Genomic DNA, 22628 nt, shown 5'->3' on the forward strand with positions numbered 1-22628 from the left:
CTAACTAGGCAGGGCTAGCACACAGTTCTGGTTGCCCTAGATGAATTAAAGTTTTGCCCTTAATTTTTTTTCTTGCTGTCTTACTACTTATCACCAGATTCCTAGACACTTTCATTAACTGATCTGACTCACTGTTTTATCTGCCACTCTTCAACAATCCCACAAGCACAACTTATTCTACATAGTTATGCCGAGCACTGAGATGAAAATGGACAACCTGACTTTAATAAATACACATGGATGGCGAGGTACAGATATACTCTAACTGCAGAAGAGCAGGTTACCCAACCAACAAGCTGCTAGCAGTGCAGTCCGCAAGGCAGGCATCCCTGGAATTCTGGAACCCTAGTTTGTTTTTACAGCTTGAAAGGTGTGACCAGAAAATTTATTTCCTTTATATATAGTCCACCTTTCCTTTATATATAGTCCGCAGATTACACAGCATAATTGATAACAGTCCATATGAAGAGACATCTAATAAGCACAGCGTAGGTCAATGCAATCAATACAAAGAGACACTGAATGACCTATGGATTAGGATTACCAAAATTTGAATGAGCATAGCATATTATTCAAATGCCAGATAAGTTGTTCAGGCTGGATCCAGACTAAATTTTCCGCTCAGAAGGCATTTATGTTACTGGAAGGGAACATTCCTGCCCCCCGCCCCGATTTGCCCCCAGTTCTGCTCCTGGAGGACAAGGGACCCTCAGGAATAGCGTGAGAGGGCTCTGCAGCAGGAAGAAGGAATCGATGGAAATAACCCAACCCATTCCCTTGGCAGAAAGTTTAGTCTCGTTCCAGCCCTTTGTATTTTGAAAAAATTGCTGCTAGAACCCTCAAAGATGCTTCAGCACTGGCCATCTCAAACCCAAAGCCAATGTTCTTAGGGCTGCAAGATCACAGAGCTGAAAGAATCTAGAAATCACCTAGCCCATCCCACCTGCCTTTGGTAACCTACACAGACTTCAACTTCCCACAGATTAACCCACACCTGTTTGTCGCCTGTCACTGGCAAACAGAGCAGCCGCACATAAGATTTCCTCACTGGTGTCTACAGTCAAGGAACAGTTTAAAAAGATGCCTTCCACACACTACCTGGTGGGTGGGGAATCTAAGTTAAACTTCCCATAACTGGGAAGAAATGCTTTATTCAGCATGAACAAAGCCACTATAGTTCTCTTTATCCTCTAGAAACATCAACCTCATTCAACACTCCATCCTGAGTACTTCTGGTATCTGTAACTGCTCCCCTGTTGATCCTAAGAGAAATGCAGAAGACGACCATGATTTTTTAAAAAAACCAATGAACCACAATCTACAAACCAAATTACACAGAGTTCTTCATCAGGCAGAAGCTTGTCCATTTACCCATTTTGCCTTTCTCATGCTTACTTATGGGAACCTTTGACAGCACATCACACATTGCCCCAGAGGATGCAAAGCTTCCACTGTTCAGCCATGGAGTCACTGGGTGGCCTTGTTCTAGACACTTTCTCCTGGCTTAGCCTACCTCACAGAATTGTCACTGAGGATAAAGGAGAGGACAGGAGAACTATATAAATTGCCCTGAGCTTCTTGGAGAAGAAGCAGGATACAAATGCATGAACAGATAAAGCTTCTGTGATTGATACATGGAGCAGAAAGCAACTGTGCAAGAAATCTACGGGGGCTAAAAACCGCATTAGTGACTTAATGTTTGACACTAAAGATCTCAAGTTTATGGATACATATTCTGTATGAGCAAATAACCTCTAGTCATTTCTAATTAACATACCACAGTTATCAAAGGCTACAAAAGTTTGCCTCAATAAAGACAAAAGAAATCCCTTTGCATTGCAACTGTGTAAAGGATGATTCATTTATTTGCAGCTACAGCGTATAGACCCTGGAATCACAGAGACAGCAGGAGGGCACCCAGCATTTTGAAAGCTCACATTCATAATCATTTGTGGGATTACTCTCCAAGACTTCCCAGTAAATAACATGTGCGGATTTCTAAGCTCCCTAACAGTTGTGCGTGGAAATTGAAACAAGCGTAACAGAGCAACAAATACCTGTCAGAGAGTGCACAAGTTCAGATGTCTCCACATCATAGAGGTTTGCTGTCCTATCCCAGGAAGCTGTCACAGCTTGCTTCCCTCCAACCAACCAATCCGCTGCTATGACCACACCTTGATGACTTTTTAGGGTGGTTAAAGGAGCCCGGATGGTCGGGCAATCGCTAGAACCGTCTCCGTCTCCATCAGGTTCATCTTTATCAGAAAACTCAACTTCATCTTCTCCAGACATTTGCTGTTAATTTTGAGAATACATAATATGCATTAGACCCGCCCAACTGAATAGAGCTTTCAGTCCAACCAGGGTTGCCGCTTAACACACTGCAAATGCACAGCTTCCCATGATGTATATCCCATATAAAACACATAAGTGAGAGAGCCTCCGGAGAAGCAGAGAGGGGGCACTGGGAAGGGAAGCATGATTTCTTCGGGGAGTTTAAAACAGTGAAGTACACAACTGTGAAATAAACAAGGGTCTTGGCAATAATACCAAGTATTCACAAACGGCTCAATACAGACGATGCTTTTTCAAAAATCAGCAAACTCATGACTTACATTGCAGTCTGCAGTAGGCTGAGGGGTGGGCAACTGGACCATATACCTCCAGATATGAGCTGTCTGATCTCCCGACGCTGCAGAGCAAATAAGGAAAACAGATTCCACGCTCACTTGTGAAAAATGCTGCATTTACCCAAATGAAAGGCTACGGTTATTTCCAGGTGTACCAGTTAAAAAAAAAGGGGGGGTGGGGGAGTGGGAGGGAGTTTCATTTTACAGTCACATACAAGTTACAAGTGTGTACTGTACACTAATATAAAAACCTTTGTGTGTAAGATTGAGGGGTGTCTTACATGCTGGGTCGTAACACATTGCCACATTTCACTGGCAGTGGGTAAACTACAGGCAGACGGCTTTCTGAAAGACATCCCAAGTTTGAATATTATTGCCAATACAAGTAAAGCCGTGGCATCCCGACTCCAGTGGCAGGAATAGTCTGTGTGTCACTATAGTGCTTACACTGGGGGAAAAACACTGCTCAAGGCATAGTAAACCGATTATACTTTGCAATATTCTCTGAACTAAAAGCCTTAGGACTGGGGGGAGTAGATAGGATATCCTACACAGGCCAGAAATACACACACCAAAATATTATGATAATTTCTCAATCAAATAATTAGACACCTTTTTAAACATTCTGGAGTCTACTGATAAAATTGTAAACCCCCGTCTTCTCTCACACAAAGACAGAGTATGGCTGAGACAAAGAGGAAGAAACCTCGTGCCAAACATTTGACAGAGCAAGACAGGAGGCAAACAAAGAAGTACAGAGGAAAAGCTGACAAAGGGAATAAAATGATCAAGCTACTCAGCAAACACACGCACGCAAAACAACTGACAAGGGAGGGCTACTGCGTTTACCCCAAAGGACTACTAAGGTTTTTTTTTCCAGATGTACCATAAAAATAGAGGGGGTCGTCTTATATTTGCATAAAAGTTACAGCCATATACAGTAATTTGAAAGCTATGTATAAACACTGCAGAGGAGATGGAAGGCACCTTACATACAGGATTGTCTTCCTTTTGGGTAAACACAGGTAGTTTGTTCCAAAGTATTGCTATTAACAGAAGAAGCACAAAATATTTACATACCTGTAAGACCGACTTGTTCCGTTGGATGGAACTTTATGGAATTTACTGTGTTAACAGACAATACACAATAATTAGAACAATAAGGCCATTGCAAGAAATCATCACACATACAGTCATCTCTTAATACTGCCTTAATACACAGCTTACCTGATCCAGCATGCCCGACGTATTTGACAAGGCACTTCCCTGTTTCTATGCTCCACAGCAGGGCAGTGTGATCTGCAAAGTGTTACCAAAGAGGATCAGGATATGACTCTCAAAAGATGAATATGTTTCAGCTAAAGACATCGCAAGCCAGAGATTGAGAAAGAAAATATCCACCCTGTCTGGACTGGAGAGCACTTGCAGGCATGGTTTGCCTCCAAAGGAGGTTAAAGTTTTACATATAATTGTTAGTGCAGAAATCAGAAAATCTCTCACAAAGAAGCAGCACAATTCCTGTTCTTGGGACTCTTGCTGGGGAAGAGACTTCAGTACTTCATAGGGTCTAACACTTAGAACTGATTCACACGTGCATCCGCACCTCTCGATTCCTCGGTGCTTAGTGACTTGTAAGCTGAATGCGTGAACTGACTCCCGTAAACTTTAGGTGATCAACATTCTCTGTGTCTGGCTTATAACTGCTCTTTCATTCATAAAGTCACCACTTCATGCAGCAGTCACCTTGCAATGAACGTGCGCATGTGAACCAGCCTCAGCGGATTCTGAGGTGTTGATGCGGGAGCACCGACTCTCCCTGAAACAAGCCTCACTACTTTTTTTGATGTCCAGCAGATGGCACTAAAGTATCTCAGACTACTCATTTTAATCAAAAAGGAAAAAAACACCTTCTTTCAAAAATCTGCTAAATTAAATATGTAGAGGGCCCTTATTCTAGTTGCCAACATATTTCAGACTGCAGGATTCACATACAGCCTAATACAAGAAATGTCCTAGGAAAAAAAAATTGCCATGGAAATGGTTTAAATTAAGGATTAGAAAAATGTTTGAAAGGGGCACCCCCCCTCCCACATTCATGGGTCTGCCTTTTTAATGTATGAAGTGGGGGGGGGCAACGCAAAAGGAGCACATAAGCAAGGAGAGCAGAGCCTTGCCCTCCACGTTATCTCCTTGTGCTTGGTCTCTGCATGGTTCTGAATTTGTGAATGAACTCAGTTTCAGCACTCTCACGCTGAATAAAGGTGAGATGTACTTTAGAGACTAAGAAAAGGCGGCAAAACTAAAAAGGCATCTTCTTTTATTAAAATGCCCTAACCTGGATAGCCCAGGTGAGCCTGATCTTGGTAGATCTCAGAAGTTAAGCAGGGTCTGCCTTGGTTAGTAATTGGGTGGGAGACCTCCAACAAGGACCAGGGTTGCAGAGGCAGGCAATGGCAAACCACCTCTGATAGTGTCTTGCCATGAAAACCCCACCAGGGGTCACCATAAGTCAGCTATGACTTGAGGGCACCACACACACACACACACAATTAAAATACCAGAAAAGAATGCAAAAGAATTCCAGAATCTGAGTTCTGTCTCAACTAACATAATTAATCTAATCCCTCTTAATTCTTGGTAATAGTTTTCTGAAACTGCATTTTAATTGTTCAGAGGAAAACTGGAAACTAAAATACAGTCATTGAGTCTAGAAGAGTAAATAGTTAATCCAAACAATTAATTTAGCCATGGATACTTGACTACAGAATCAATTGCTCTGGCTAAGTACCCAAGTCCTAAGCTAGACAGCAAGATGTTACAGTCCACCAAGCTGTCAAACAAAACCCACCCATTTCTACTTAGCTGGACTGAGTTCTCTTTAACAAGACTAGACTTGGGGTGGGGTGCCTGACTGATATATGATAAACGAGAGGAGTGACAAGTGGAGTCCCTCCGAGATCTGTCCCGGGCCCGGTTTTGTTCAACATTGTTATAAAAGTGGAAAAGAGCAAGAGTCCTGCAGCACCTATAAGACTAACAAAATTAGTGGTAGGGTATGAGCTTTCATGAGCCACAGCTCACTTCTTCAGATACCTGAAGAAGTGAGCTGTGGTATCCGGAGAAGTGAACTGTGGCTCACAAAAGCTCCTACCCTAACACTAATTTGTTAGTCTTATAGGTGCTACTGGACTCTTGCTCTCTTCTACTGCTACAGACAAACACAGCTACCCATCTTGATCTATCTTTATAAAAGACTTGGACGAAGGAATGGAAGGGATATTCATTAAATTTATAGATGATACTAAAATGGGAGGGGTAGGTAATACCGTAGAAGATAGCGTCAAGATTCAGGATGATCTTGACAGGCTGGAAAACTCAGCTAAAACTAATAAAATGAGTTTCAACAGTGATAAAAGTAAAGCTCTGCACTTAGGTAGGAAAAACAAACACCTGATTATAGGATGGGTGAAACTTGTCTCAACAGTAGTACATGTGAAAAGGATCCGGGGGTCTTTTTTTTGTGTGTCTAGATCTAGGGGTCTTAATAAACCATACACTGAACATGAGTCGGCAGTATGATGCTGCAGACAAATGAGACTTTGAGGTACAGGGTCCAGATCACACAAAGCAGCTTTATTGCTTGGCTCTTGAGGGTTGCTCCAGAGGGTTGGATCAGAACCAACAGGTTAAAATTAAACCAACAGAGGTTTTGGCTAAACATTAGGAAGAACTTCCTGATGGTCAGAATAGTTGCTCAGTGGAATAGGATTCCTCAAGAGGTGGAGGGCTCTCCTTCTTTCAAGGTCTGTAAGCAGAGGCTAGATGACCATCTGTAAGCAATGCTGATGCTAGGACTTAGATCTGAGAAGGAAGACAGGAAGGGTGGGCCTGTGCTCAGCTCTCGTGGCCTTTTCTTATGTGTCCAGGGAAATGCCAAACACCGTTCTGTGGTCAGGAAGGAATCTTCCTCCAGGCCAGATTGGCCAGGGATCCTGGAGGTTTTCTGCCTTCCTCTGGGCACTGAGCAGAGGTCACTGGAGGAGTGGGGGGTAGCTGAGAATTTCCTGCATTGTGCAGGAGGTTGGACAAGATGACCCCAGCTCTATGATCCTACAAGACACAGAAGCTGGAGATTAAAGCCATAAAGGAAGCCTTTGAAAAGACATGAGCACATGTCTTTTCACAAGCTCCCTTTGCTTTGATGCGCTGTTGTTTTGATGCAACAAAAGTCAAGGCCTAGAATGAGAACATGAATTGTTTTAGTACAGGAGTGGCCAAGTTCTTCAGCAAGGGAGACAACCAAACTGCTCAAGGGCAGAAGTGCCATCCACAATGTTCTTGTTGTTAGATCTTCTACAGTAGTTTCTCTAGGAAAGAGGTCAGCCCTGCACTGGAGAATGTGAGAGCACCATCTCAATCACAATATGAGAGGACTCTCCAGGAGGGCAAGCTAGAAGTGAACTATTTCTCAGTTTGCACAGGGACAGTAAAAATAAAAAAATATGGCAGAGAAAAGGCTATGTATAGACTTCTAATTAGCCATAACCAGCCTAGCAACCCTTAAACATAGAACACACAGTAATGAAGATGGCAGAAGGCTATTACCAGCAGATGCAGTCCCCAGCACCACCGGCTGAGTTTTTGTGACACTAACATCCCATATCCCATCCCGATGGCCAATGTACTCTTTCACCAGCTGGCAGATGGCTCTTGAGGTTGTGGTTTTGAAACTGGATACAATCTAAGAGAAGAAAGACACAGTTTTTCAAACACAAGTAGAGATACAAGTTGCTTACTCTACCCTCCCTCCAAGTACACAAAATAAAAGCCACTGCTATGTTTAACTGTAGCACAGTTTATGAATGCATAAGCTCTAGGATGCTTCTCCTTTTTTAAAAAAAGGGACCAAATTTGTCCTATGTCAAGTTAGGACAGAGCAGAATTTGGCCCAGTGGAAGCATTTTAGGAGGTTAAGGTGCAGCAAACTCTCAGATTTGCCCTCTCGTCAAAAAACAAAAAAGTGGGTAAAATCTGAGGAACACTATGCTTCTTCTTGTCTAAACATTGCATGTGCCATACAAGTCTGTTTAATATGTACAGCTGGCTAAGAATGGGTCAGGTGGGGAAGAAGGAAATTGCTGAACAAAAATCCAAAGATCAGAGCCATTTGATACGAAGTGCTTCAACAGTACACAGGAACAATCAATTGACCTGCAAGCACAGGCCAGTTCCTTTTGCATGATGTTGAAACTTTCATTCCAAGACGGAGCACAAGCTTTAAAAAGCGGCCCAAACTGGAAACAAGACACTATTAATTCAAACATTTTTCCTGCTCTGATCGTGTGTGCGTGTTAAAAAATTGAGGAATTTCAATTACTGCATAAAAAACTAACAGAAAAAAGGAAGCGGCAGTTAACATTAAATTCACAAACGGGCACTTTCTCCATAGTGGGCATAGAGCTTTAGGTAAATGCATCATTTACCATGAAAAAGGAAAGAAGAGAGAAAAGTCCAAGGAAAAATAGGTGTGGTGCTGAAACATGCAAATATTCAGTATTAAGCAAACCGAATTAGCATGGCCAACTGAAGACAGTTTCCAGCATTAAATCATCTGCCCTGACTGAGTGATTCAGGGGCGACACTACTTCCTTCTTTTAAAAAGGGGGGAGCAGAAAGATTACAGAATGGTTAATAGCACGCCCGGGGGGGGGGGTTGCATTATGAAAAGCAATAAACCGGGGGGGGGGGGTAAAGGGTCCCACCTAACCAGTGGCTACTACCTCATGTTACTGGGTCAACCTCCACTGGAATTAGTGGGGCAGCAGATGTCAAGCAGTAGAAGATTTGCAAATTTTTTTAGGATTTGCAACCCAAAAGGGAGACTTGGATAGCAAGGATATTTAGACTGGCAGAATTGGGAAGGGGGTGGGGAGATCTTGGGAGCGCACACATCACACATGGGACAGAGAGCTTAGACAGAAGGGAAAGATAGCTGAATGCTATCTCAGGCGCAAGGAGAGCTGGTAAACTGGGGGAAGCAGCGATGCTAGCAAAGGGGGTTCTGTAGGCAAGGTGTGATGGGATGGAAGGGAACATTCTTACAAGTTAACCACTGGCTTTGCTGCTGTTCCTCTCTGCCCATAAAAACTAGCAATTTTGAGAGATGATATGGGTGTGGTCCCAAGCATCCGATCCATTTGAGTTTGTATAAGGTAAAAAATGAAAGAGGAGGTACCACAATACAGATGGGGATTTATTGGTAGGCACGCCCAAAAAAGCTGAGCTATACAGCCCCTGTCCAAAAATGTAATAATGGAAAGGTAATATACTTATACCTATATTTATTTCCAATACAGGTGTAGAAAGTACTTCCACAAAAAACTACACTCAGCTATTTACACCTTACTTTAAGGAATGGGGAGATCACAGGGGCATTCTTATGATTCCAAAATTCTAGGGGCGAAAGACAGAGTGAACGAAAGAGTCATCCTGGGGGCTGTTTTACGCAATACCTTTTCCCCCTTCATTCTCCCAGGTTCATTTTTGTAAGAAAAAAGTATGACACATGTTTAAAAGTATGTATTACAGACAAAGTATACAAGAACTGGGGTTGGGTTGTGGCTCCTGAAATGCAGTCTCTGTGGCAAACCTGGATTTGTTGCTGTGCAACGGCCCTTAAGACATAATAGCTCTCTAATTTCTCCGGTATGAAATTTGGCCACTACTTCAATGACAGCAGTGTAAAATTAAAGTCTTCAGCATCACCACAAAGAATTTATATGGCCTGATGAGAGTCTCAACTTTTATTTTTTTTAAATGTTAAGAATTCCAGAAGCAGCTTTAGAATTAGAAGCAGTTAAGTGTTCAATAATTAGAGTCCAATTAAACCAAACTTCTAGTTGCCACACATACCATCTTGTAAGCAAACATAGGAAGATTTCAATTATATTCAATTCTGTTATTTCAAATAAACCCCTAAAAATGTTTGATTAAAACAAAAATAAAACAAAATAAAAATAGGTACTCAACCAGCATATTAAATTAAATGTTGGGCTAGGCTGGGGGTGAGATTTAAGGAATTGAAGTTTGTCACATTTTTGGAAATTGAAGTATTCCATTGTTTCTCATGTTAATTTTGTAATGATGAAATGAGACCTAGATGGAGTTATAATTAGCTGGTTAATGAGGAGAATTGTTTCAAAGCAAGTCGAAGCAATAATTGCTATGGACGCGTTGAAAAGGAAACAGGTTAATTCTTGCAGAACTAGGTAGAGATTAGTACTTGAACAGTCATGTGGAATTAATCATAAAAAAATTTCAAGGCAATATTAAAATAAAGTTGTCAGATTTAATAGATGTCTTCAAACAAAATGGAGTTATGTATGAGAAGTGGAACAGTAGAATAAATTATAGCAAATGGACCAGCATACCTTTCAACTGTTTAAGAAATAGGGAAAAGTCCACTGGGCTCTTGGGTCCCCCAACTAATCTCAAGGAGGTGAAAGAATTATGGTGAAAATTCTCTCTGCCTTTTTTCTTCCAGCCCTTTTGGCTACTTTTCTCAGCCGGAGTACCCCAATACCTAAAGAACTCTGCAAAACTACAGCCAACATGGAAATGATTATTTTGCCTTGCTACAAAACATACACACTTTTGGAATCCTCCTAACTACCTTGAATAATCCAATAGAACAAGGACCATAGATGGGAGTGTTGCTTTGGGAAGGCTGCAAATCTTGCACAATAAGCACAACTCGTCTCCAGTCCCTGCCTTGTCTGGCCAGTCTTCTAGAAATTGGGGCATGAATGCCACCACTCCACTCAACAATGTTGGAAGACTTTCTCCAGGCGAATACGCTTTCTTCCAACTTAAGTGGCTCTTCTTCCAAAGGACTAGTCACTTAAGATGGAGAAAGGCTCTGGGCTTTGCCAAGCGGAGCGGTAAAATACCTGCCACTGTCCCCTGCTTCGCCATGGGGGCACACTCTCACTGAACTGCATGTTCAATCAGTAGCTGTGTTGAATGGTCGTCATTCTCAACTATTTGTGGGCACACACAACCAACATTAGCAATCATTTCTATTGCTGCTTATATTTTGCAATTCTATACCATCTCTGGGCATCACCTGAATGCTATGCAACTGGCACAACCCCACCAATCCGGTGAGTAGTTTTGTTGGCGCCAAGGGAAAGTCAGTTGACAGGCAGACTTTCAACATGGTGGCATGGGATGTATAGCAGTTGCTTCTCAGTTAGTTGAAATCATGCAAACAGGGAGAGGAAAAGGAAGGGAAGTGGTTTAATGGCTGCTAATACCAGAAAGGCTCCAAAGCCCACATATGCAGGCAGCCTTGCTGCAGTTCTTTTCTTTGTGGATGCCATGCCAGGGGTGGGTGGGGGGAAGAGGACTGAAAGAATTTCAAAAGCTTGGGAGGGAGTGGAGTGTTCTAAGTGCTCTAGAATTATGAAGAACACCTGCCCCAAGCAGGCCAATAAAGTTTATCAGGAGGGGAAGGTGGGGGGAGACTTAGAAATGAAACTCACAATATGTAGCTTCAACTTTCTGTAAAGCTTGAAATAATTTGTTGCCTACATTTTAGGACACTATACTTGAGTTTAAAGGTTTTTTAAGTGGGGGCTTCCTTCTGGAAAAATCCTTCCAAACCTTTGCACTTGTTACATTTCAAGAAAGGCCAGCATATTCTTTCCCAATACTGGCGCCCTCTTTAGAGAATGCAATCCATGCTGCTTTAAGCTGCTCTTTTGCTTTTATGGACCAACTTTTTAAACACTAAAGTGACCACCATTCTTCAGTTCTTGTAATTTCTTAAGTAGCCACAAATGATCCAAACCCTAACATCTGCTACACTAATTAAACACCTAACAAAGAAGCCTGCTGGCTGCCTCAGTATCAGTAACAGTGCAAACCTAAACTGAGTTACTCCGGAGTAACTTTGCTTACAATCGCACTGTAACTGTAGCCACCACTTGAAGGAGATTACACCACTATACACCCTTAATACACTCATACAAGAATTTTGATTTTAGATTCTACACCTTTAGGAAAAAATTCGACTCTTCTGCTTCAGATAAGGATCTTTGTTTCTGATTTTGCTGCAATTAAATTCTTTATTTTTCTATTACAGAAACCAGACAGACTGGCATTGCAGACCCAAGCAGAGTTATCTTCTTCTAAGCCCCCTGACTTCAATGGACTAAGAAGTGCGTAATGCTACTGTGGAATGCATTGTTAATACAGCATCAATGTGCTACAAGAGCCCAAGCCCATTATGGTATTATATTGAATCGGCTGCTGACCAACCAGTTGTGCAAGCTGTTTACCATCATCATTAAGTGCAGCCATTTATTAGTGAGAAGCCTGAAGACTAATCTAGGTTCCCAATTCAGGCAAAATAAAGAACAGAGGTCAGGGCCACCTTTTTAGAAAGCCAGTGTAGACCTAATCTATAAAGTATGATGCCTAAAAAAAAGGCAAAAACTGACCTCCCCGTTTGACGTGTCACCATATGAGGAAGTCATCACAATTCAACTTCCTCATGAAAAAATCCCCTAGCTTCCCCTCAAAAATCCACAGACTTGTGTCAGGGACTTTATTAAAGCCCTTTATAAGATAGTTATCATACGCTGTGCTCGCTCTGCTTAATACATGTGCTCTGCTGTGAGGCTCTGAACTTTGCCAGGTTCTACCTTTGCCAGGAACCTATTATACCTTTAATTGGCTAGCTCAAGGATTCCTGTCACATTCTCTAGCTTTTCTGGAGTATACTATTATAAATATTGGTCTATTAGCTACTTATTTTCTGGAGCGCTATGAAGTGAATCGTTAAGACTGCTCACATAGCCAGTGACTTTTTGGGCTACAAAAGAACCAAACGCTGATAAGAGTAGGGAAGTGGATTACACTGCATTTATTAAGTTAAATAAAAGGAACACACAGATCTCATTTAACACTCGCTAGGAAGTCAGCCAGCATTAAGCCAAATTGGCATTAATACCTTCCCCATATGTTTCCATATTTTCACCATTAGCCTCTGTCACTGCCTGTAACATGGGCTATAATCCCAACAAAGTAGGCAAAGACAAACCAATGGGTTTGTTACTCACAACAGCTTCCATTTTGAAACAAAGCACCCCTGAAACTTCGCGGGCATCAGATTTCTCCCCAAGTTAATTTTCATTATGTACTCTTTACCTGCCTAAATATGTATTTGCACTATGCACAAAAAAAGGCATAAGCGTCAACTTTTTTTTTCATTTTCAGTATTACCTTGCCACTCGATTTACTCCCCAGGTCTCCAATGGCCAATTCAAATTTCAACCCTCTTGCATGTGCCGTTTATAAAGGTCTTCTCTTCTCTATACTGGCAGCCTGGGTGAATTGTTACTTTCTCCTTCTTTGAACAGTAGTTCCTAGGCCTTACCACATCTCCTTTTATTCGAGGTGTGTCTTGCAGCATTGTGAGGCAGCAAGGAAAGGGGTTGCTGTTGAGAAAGCCTCTTTGGACTCATGGAACTAATGACTTGAGAACCTGGCATTTCTTCCTTTTCCCCCCACAGTTAATTTAGTAGGCTTCTATGGTTGTTAATGATAAAAGACTGCTCCAGAAGTTTTGTCATGTTTGAAATATACGATGACAAAATTCTGTTGAAACATCTGTATTTCTGACATCCTCAAAGGGGTGGGGGCTTGAAAAACAGCTCAATTTTCACATGTAGAAGACTGTTCAAGAACTGGTTTATTAAAAAAAAAAAAAGCTTATGCACGCCAGTCAATGGAATGGAATGCAACAGAATAGCTCAGGAGATTGCTTTTATAAGGAAAAGGATTGTAGCCTATTGCAATATATTATATGTAATGCATCACACCTTGCTTTCACTGCAGTCGTGTCGACCTTGTAATTTACTTTCTGCATTATGGTATGCTGTGCTTCAGACAGTGTTTTATTGGCACTGTTTTCCAATTCTGTAATCCTAGTCCTATTGCATTATTTATCGGATATGTTATTCTGCTTGACTGAATTATTTTCTATACTTTGTAATCCCCCTCGAGTCTCAGCGAGCAATGCAAACTATGACCATGAGTGTGTACTGAGGGAGGAGGGAAGAACAGAGGTCTCTTAATCCTTATGAGTCTGTGGGCACTATCCATGTCCTATGTGTCTTACTGCAATACTAAAATATGAAAATGTATTCTCTTCCAGTAATTGTTAAAGGAACATAGGGAAGAAATGGGGGCAAACATGTATCTCTAGCTACTTCTATTTTCTGCCTTCAATTAATATCTACAAGCAAAAGCAGGAAAAGACTAACAATGGGCAGCATCAGGTCTTCCAAGAGGGCACAGTTGACAGATACGATATCCATATGGGAAAACTGGTTAACATGAGATTCTGCATGTTCCACCACTCACTACTGTTTAGCTGGGCATGCATGCTGGCACACTGGGAAGCAAAGCAGTTACCCAGGAGTCTCCACCCCATATTTCCCAGCTTCCCACGTTGAAGTTTCGAGGTCCACCTGATTTGCCTGGGAAAGAATTTGAGCGCTATGCAGCAAGTAAGAAGAGATAAGTGTTCAGCACTTGCTTTTAAAGAACAGTGATATAAACACACAGTTAATAAACATTTTTATTTTAAAGACAGCATAGAAATGAATTCCACATTGCTTGTACTTCACATATTATTCAGACACATTAACAAAATGGAATGGGCACAGGTCCCTCCTACAACATGCGCATCAATAATGAAAATGAAGCAGAAAGACACGTTCAAAGTTTCTTAAACTGAAATGAATACATATAAACACAGCCCGTTATCAAGCTAAAGAATGTCAATGGTTTGCTAAAATTCTTTACAAGAACTGCATATACCTTAGCACAAGCCCTCATTAAATGAATTTAAAATTTGCTCAGTTAACTTGAACAGCTCCATTCTGTTTTGCCTACAAACCTAATCCTGTCCCTTGCACCTAGTCAGCAACCTATCTGCCAAAAAATACCTGCATGTTATTTGAGTACCTGGATAGGTGATGTAATCCTTGTCTCGCATTTATATTAAATTTTACAGCCTGCTTTGAATACTCTGTGGGTTTGGAATTCCTTCACTAACTCTCTTATTAGCTAGTTATAATTCTATGCTTTGGCCTACTCATGTACTCTTGGCCTACTCATGTCACACATTCAACTAATAAAGTCTAGTTTCAATCCCTCTGGGATTTTTTTTACCTGTGACTTTTTTTTAACTCTTTAGGGTTAAGACTAGGCAAGCAGAGATTGAGTTCCTGTTGTTTACCATCTTCTCTGATCTAAAGGAGGGAACAATCAACTGACTCCCTGTTTAAATGGCTTGAACAGAAGGACTTTGGTAAAAACAATTAAACTTTGTGTCCTATTCTAGTTTTAAGATCCAGTATCAGTCATTTTAGGAAGCCTATGTTCTATCACTTTCGAATGCACAGAAGTTTTGTTTTTTACTAATAAATGCCATGTAAATTTTGACTTCCTTTTATAACAGATCTGTTTTTAAGTTTTTGTTTATGTAAACCTCTCCCTTTGAAACTTTCACCCTCCCTCTACCCATGCCAAATTATTCAGGTTTACTCTCAAATAATATTGAGGTTCTTTGATGAGAAAAGGAATGATATAAATGTTTTAATTCATAAATATATAAGACTGCATGGAGCATCCTCATTGGCTAATGACTAAGGGGTAGTAGTGGTATTACTAAGGTTTTATTGGTCCGGACTTGGAGAGGGGACAGGTTGGGGGGCGCAGGTCCCAAGTATAAGCAGAAAAAAGAACTTTGCACATCTCCTGTATTACATTTAACTATTATTATTTTATCCGACGGTTGAAAGTTTACCACGGGACAAATAATACAGTGAAAAAGTAGCTGATCAAAAAATGACAGGAAGGAGGACAAAAGGAAAAAGGGCTGATAACCGCTACATCATAATAACAAACAGCACATGGAGTAATTCCACAAATTCTTCCTCAGCTGAGAAAGTCCATGGCCGTTCTGAGGCCCAGCAAGGAGAAGAGGTGACAAGGCTCAACTCAGATTCCTTCTTATTTCCCACCTGGCTTGCTTCTCCATATGTTTCAGTACTACTGAAGCCCAGCCTCAGGGTACTTTGAGCTTGAGGCTGGTGGTAGAATCCAGGGCTCAAGGCCTACACAGGCTACCCTATCCACCATCTCACCATGTTCCTCATATTCATCATGGCAGGAGGAAGAGTCAAATTCTAAAAGCTCCCCGCATTGATTCCCCCTCGCAAGAGGGCAGAAATGCTGGGAAGGAAATGGGGCAGCACAAGGCAATTTTAAGCTATATGGAGCCGTTCCTGTGCAGTTTCAAAAAAGAAGACAGTTAAAACAATGGAGAGGAACATTAACCTTGCCCTTAGAGGTCTGCGATCAGGACTAAAAAAAATACTGGCTATTGAATTATTCACCCGGCTCTGAGGACATCTAACATCTAAACAAGGATGCCTGCATCTAAAAATCTAGTTCATTTTGAAAGCCCAGGAAATGATAAGGTGAAATGCTTAGACCCAACATTTGCTCCCCATTAACAGGTAATACCTGCAAGTGTTAAGAACACGCTACAGCCAACATGTGACTGACACTTCAAAACAGCAATTAAGTTCCTGATAACTGCAATCAGCAAGGAAACCTGTAGACATAGGAGTCCTCATTCTGAGCAGCGCCAGAGTAAAAATCTTAACATGCCTACGGGACTAGGGGAACTAATATGCAAAATGAATTCAACACCTATTTTAAACACTGTTGATTTGGTGACACTTATAAAATAAAAAGAATGCCCACCTGGTGTGGCTTTCCCTTATGGCAAACATCCTTCTATTTTATATTTGCCTTTAAAAAAATTTAAGTTACACATTCATTAAATTAGAGTGACATTCATTAAAGGCACCTTGGAAGGGCTGGATAAAACATGGACACCTATCGCCCTGGTAGCTTTGACAGAGCATGCATAGAAGCAGACAGGACTTAACATAAAGCTGCCAGATCGTCTGGTAAGTAAATACTTAAGTGAAAGGAAAGGTTCAAGATGCGCCTCATACCTTGCTGGTAGACGCCTTGTAAGTAGTCTTTAATTTCTGAGAGAGCTGACTGGTACTATGACTGGCTGTTGAGACAAATAAATTGAAAGGAAGATTTCAAAATTAAACGTTGTTCATTCACTTACTTGGGCACTGGTGTTAATACCCGTTCATTACATTTCCAGTTCAAGTTATGAAAGGCGTGTTTGTCAACATACCTTTTGTTTTCAGCTGTCCCTTGCTCAGTTCTGCTCCATCAATGGTTTGGCCTTCAGCTGCTAAGCGCTCATTAAGTGTATCAATCTCTCTACGTACTAGCAGTGGCACAAAATGTCATGTTAATACAGACAGCAAGCATGTTGTGGCAACATTTATATTAACGATCCTAGTTTTCGTGTGGTATTTCCAAAACCTCAACTCTGCAAGCTCCAGCTTACATATAGCAAATTCGTTTTCAGTTTACATCTCTTTTAGGGTTATCTGTGTACTCTGTATTTTAAAGTTTTGTAATCAGCACCTTCCAAATCCAGATAAAATTTCATTCACGTTGAACTGGGCTATCAGGAATTTGTTTTCAAGTCAGGTTCCGTAGCAGACCAGTGCTGACGGAAACAGCTGTCATAACAACTCAAATTCAAGAAAAGATTTTCCACAGTCAGCACACCAAAGAGCTTATCTTTTGCATTCAGCTCTCTCCATCTCAAAAACAATGAACATACCATCAGAGGATTGTCACATTAGGGCCAAGTAGAAAGAACTTTCATACTCGGGAACAGCAGGCTTGAATCAATATGTACGAATAATGAGTAAGAACCTCAGCAATGTCTCACTCGGAGGCCTCTGCACGCACGGCATGGCAAGCACGTATTTCTTTGTTATTTGTTTAATTTCTGTTCTATCTTTCTACCAAAGCAGTGGCTTTTTACAAGTCGTCCCACACAGCTGTTGTTGCGATGCAGAGCTTCATATCTTAAAATAGCCATTGTCTAGCAAAATCAAGAACTCAAAAGAAAACCTTAAAAGATAACTGAATGTATCTAAACAAAAAAATAAAAGAACTGCCCACCTGACAGACAACACTTGCTGCATCACGACCCATATTTGTATTATGATCCCATAAAATTAAGAGGCATAAGATGTTGATACAGGGCATGCCACGTAGACAAACAACATGTAAACTTGGGATACGTAACAGTTCATACTCAGTTCAAGGCTCAGCATCTTTTACAATAAAGAAGACCCGGATTAAAGCTCTGGCTCAACCCCTGCCCCAACAACCTTTCCTGCATCTAATATATCTTACCAGCAGAACCCACTTTATTTGAATTTTATTTTCCCCACAAATAAGGTATGTGAAAATCAACTCACATTCAAGATTTTCAATGTAAAGGTTCTCAAACTCTCTTTCTATTTGGCCAAAGAGATCCAGAAGTGTATTTCTAACAGATGTCGGCAGTTTGGAATCCTAAAAGGGAGGAAAATATCACATGTCAAAGTTACAGTGAAATCTGACAACATTTTTGCACACCACAGCATTTTGCATGAACTCAGCTATATGCCCTTTTGAAATGACGCTTTCATTAAACTTTACTCAATGATAGGCCGTTTGAATTGTTAGTGTACTTCAAAAGCATAAAAATCAGTACCCCCCAAAATGACCACACAAGATCAAGGGATGGTTGCAAAAACCACTCTGAAAGCATGAGCCACAGATCTCAGACTGCCTTGATCAAGGGTGCTGTTCAACACAGGTGACAAAGATGAGCTAAGGATCCGAGCAAACCCCATGGTGGAGACAGGAGGCTTGAGTTGAGCTGCCTCCTGGCTGGTTGGTAGGAATCACGGATGATAATATGCACTCACCCCGCGAGTGAGAAGAACTGTGAAACTGAACCTAACGTCAAATCGGCAAACAGATCCTCATTATGCAAGCGAAGCTGATGAGCATGAATTTGCCCACATACAGGTCTCACCATTCATGTAACTGGATAGGAAGGGCCGCCTGTGGTCAAGGCAAATAACCTTCAGGCTTGCTTTCTGCCACAAAATTCACCATTTTTGAGGTCAGAGTTAAACAACTCTTCACATTTTATTTTTGTTAAAAACTAAGTTTCATATCTTCTTGGGAGATTATGTAGAAGATATAATGACATCGTAACACTACATGGCCTGTAAGATTTGGCTAAGGGCAAGTGAGACCCGGAGTTCAACATTTCCTATACTGACACGTGCAGTCAAGGATCACTAACCAATATTTTTTCACAGCAACTCCACACACAAAAAAAATCACTGACACCCCTCCCACATACATACACCTTTTGACACTAGCATTTACAGACTGGCTTCCCCCATTTTGTCTAGTGCTATGGATGCAAACAGAAGTGTGTGCAACAGGTATGCTTCGTCAAACTGAAGGGAGAATTCAGAACCCATTATTGTTCCGGAGCTTCAAACCACAAATCAAGTTTTCAATCACGACGTAACAGTCTGTTTAAATGCTCACTCTATGCAGGAAGCACAGGTTTGTTCGATTTTTGTTACAGCTTCTAAGAAAACATCATTTTTTTGCATAGGAAAAAAGAGATAACAACAACAGCAGTTCATTTGTACATGGCTCTTGTGGGCAGAGCAGTGCCCACTCAGAGCAGTGAACAAAGCCAGCGTTATTAACGCCACAATGCAGCTGGAGAGCTGAGCCTGAGAAGAGTGGTTTACCCAAAGCCACCTGGTGAGCTCACGGCAGTGGTGAGATCTGAACCAGCGAAGTGCTGAACTGCAGCTTGATTACTTAACCAGGTATGCTACACTAGCTGAACCTAATGTCAAATCAACATTGGATGATAACGGATTAGAATAAGGCAGTCAGCTGAGTAACATTTTGAAAGGTACACTAAAAAAACCAGCAAGATCACAGAAACGCAACCTTGTATTAATGTGGGCAGTGGGTGTTAATATTCTCTCAAGTGCTGTCATTTCAGGTGGAGGAGAGTAGTGAGTGATCCAGACTCCACTGAGCTCACTGATATAACAATTATTGACTACAATAGATGGTACATTCATTACCATCCAGAGTTACTCCAGTTTAAGCCTAGACTAGAAAAACTCTGTGTGTGCTTGTAAATATTAGACTGCGCCTATGACATTACTTAACAGTAAATTATTAGTCAAAAGGTAAGAGCCACAATTACCCGGCAGGAGGGGGGAGACCCAGTGCTTACCTTATTCTTGTTCCCAGCATGCTTCTGGGAAATGATGTCATTGCCCAAGGAGGGGGAGCATATGCATGCTTCTTCACAGCAGGCCAATTTGGGCCCCAAATAGGCCTGATCCAGCCTATTTAGGGCCTAATTGGCCTTCTGTGAAGCACGGGAGCACTCTCAGGGCAGCGCAATGAGGTTAGTGACGTTGTCACACTGGCCCCAGGAGCACACCCAGGAGGCCCATTCCCTGCCTTTCCTCCCCACCAGCTAGGTAACTGGGGGGGGGAGGTAGGAGCGGGGCATCCCTCGCCCCCACAGGGGGAATGGGATCCCTTGCCACAATGCATAAACATTCCAAGGATTAAAATGCTCCCCCATAAGTCTTTTTGCCCTTCTAGTCTGAAGAGGTACTCTTCCATGCAGCACCATCAACAACAAATGGCGATATGGAATTAAGTCATATTGCTCAACAGAATGTTACCAATGTATTGAAACCTGACCAATAACAACAACAACATTCAATTTATATACCCAGGACAACTTAACACCACTCAGAGTGGTTTACAAAGTACATTATTATTATCCCCACAACAATCATCCTGTGATGTGGGTGGGGCTGAGGGAGCACCTAGAAGCTGTGACTCGCCCATGGTCACCCAGCTGGCTTCAAGTGGAGGAGTGGGAAATCAAACCCGGCTCTACAGGTTAGAGTCCCATTGCTCTTAACGACTACACCAAACTGGCTCGCGTTTAACAGTAGCAGTAAAAGCAGTAAAAGATTTAACAGTGGAGACTCCTTGTAAGAAAAGAACCACTCCCCGGCCCAGTCGAATTTACCTGGCCTTCCAGCATCTCTCTCTGCAATCCCGATCGCTCTTGCTCAGAGCTGTTGGTTCTTCGTATTGAAAGACTGTGAGATTTGCGTTTCTGCTTTGTTTGGCGAGCAGTGGCACAGCTTCCACTTTCTGTGGGCATTACTTCAAAAAATAACTTCCCAGACACTCCTAAAATAAACTAAAAACCAAATATTAAATATCACCATTTGCTTTATATAACAAGCTACTCTTAGAACTACTAACAGGAATGGAAACATTTAGGCCTAAAGAATTCTTGAATCACTTTAGGACTTTTCAGGGGGGAAAGATCTGCTTTTAACTGAGATTAACACTGTAATTCATTCTATAAACAAATATTGTTTTTTCAACTGCAGATGAATGCACTTTGAAACTGGAATTATTACATTACATTTTTCACCATTAATTGCTAACTAACAAAGATAAACAATTCTATCCTCTTTATACCTACTGTTTTCCAGACCCAGTGAACATCCCAAAATGTTTCCAGGAAACAACCGAACACCCATTCTAATACATGCAGAGTCAAACCCAGCTGGAAATACAGGAAGATGATGTTTGAAGGACAATATCAGGTAAAATATTTAGAATCAATAATTTTCTAAGGAGGGTTTGGCTTACTATTCTAGAGTTTTCAATGTTCCATGTATAAAGTGTGCGATCCTTCAGTACCTGATTCTATCTATGCAATGAAAATAATTTACCAATATAATTTTTCTTTTACTGTGTGCTTCTTCCACATTAATGTGATGCATTTCAAACCTTAATTCTATAAAACTAGTTTGAACTATGTCTAAATTACCAGACAGTATGCTTCAACCAAAGTCACCATGCATGAAGCATTTCCTCTCCCAAATAAAAGATACTGTATTTACTGAAAATGGGTCAAGAAAATGCATCCACGTCTCACATATGAGAGGCCATTTTATCAGCAGTACTTCCAAACATCCATGTTCACTAGGGTTACAATGTTTATTTACTCTAAGTGATTAATTTATTTAAAACCTTTCAAATAATTAAAGCCATTGCCATTCATTAAGTACTTACAAAAGCACCATTTTAGAAGTACTATCTTCAAACAGAGAAGACCTCTTCTGTTGTGATGCTTACTGCTACATGTACTTGCACGATATAGAAAATAATGTTTTTTGTTCAAAATGGTTGTTCTATACATAGGCATATCTAATCAATTAAAGTCCTATAATCAATCAAGATTTCTTTCTTCAGAAGATGCCCCTAATTTGACTGTTATGTGAATTATGTCTATGTTATTGTTTGAAAAGTTAACAGACTGTCAACTGAGAGCTGCTGTAGCACAGTGGTTAAGTGGTTTGACCGCAAATCAGCATTCTACTGGTTTGAATCCTACTAATGCCATGAGCTCAGGGTTTTTATAAGGGAGTGTGAATGGGAGGCATCTTTGGAGTGGGGAGGACTTGGTGTTTGTTATTTTATTTTGGCTTTAACTGGAATTGTTTTTAACTATTATCTTAAGCCACCTTGAACCACATGGAAAGGCGGGCTATAAATGTTTTAATAAATAAACTCATACTGACAGAAGGCACAGAATCAAGTTCCAGAATGGCAATAACTCCCAAGAGAAAGAACTAGCATTCTACAGAGCAAATCAAGTAAGCAAAGAAGCCTGAGCAGGATTTAAAATAACTGAACGATAATCCCTAATTGGGAGTGTGGGGGGGGGCGGTGTCTGACAATCCAAAATGTTTTTGAGTAGTCTAGGAATGAGGCTGTCACAGTTTTAATAAACGTTTCATAGTGGTTGTTTTTTAAACATTAGAATAGGAAATACACAGTCAGGGACAAACCCAAGTTCCCAAAGACAGATAAAGTAGAAATATGGCA

At 41.1% G+C, this 22628-nt stretch overlaps 1 protein-coding gene across 3 annotated transcripts in view; it reads right to left on the reverse strand.

The window, feature by feature from the left end:
- The window catches only part of WDR37 (WD repeat domain 37), a 53716-nt gene that overhangs the window by 20159 nt on the left and 10929 nt on the right, over positions 1-22628 (reverse strand). The window contains exons 2-11 of one of the 3 annotated variants that reach the window (XM_054991622.1): positions 20749-20915; positions 18080-18176; positions 16930-17025; positions 16733-16797; positions 14112-14195; positions 7236-7371; positions 3858-3929; positions 3711-3755; positions 2616-2692; positions 2058-2295 (exon numbers count right to left, since the gene is read on the reverse strand). In XM_054991622.1, the coding sequence (XP_054847597.1) occupies positions 2058-2295; positions 2616-2692; positions 3711-3755; positions 3858-3929; positions 7236-7371; positions 14112-14195; positions 16733-16797; positions 16930-17025; positions 18080-18176; positions 20749-20886 (1048 nt within the window). In that variant the 5' untranslated portion in view covers positions 20887-20915. Of the gene's footprint in view, positions 1-2057; positions 2296-2615; positions 2693-3710; positions 3756-3857; positions 3930-7235; positions 7372-14111; positions 14196-16732; positions 16798-16929; positions 17026-18079; positions 18177-20748; positions 20926-22628 lie in introns of all 3 variants that reach the window. The other 2 variants (XM_054991621.1, XM_054991623.1) reach the window with 2 other exon arrangements.

The sequence above is a fragment of the Eublepharis macularius genome, chromosome 11, assembly GCF_028583425.1.
Source record: "Eublepharis macularius isolate TG4126 chromosome 11, MPM_Emac_v1.0, whole genome shotgun sequence".
Classification (NCBI taxonomy): Eukaryota; Metazoa; Chordata; class Lepidosauria; order Squamata; family Eublepharidae; genus Eublepharis; species Eublepharis macularius.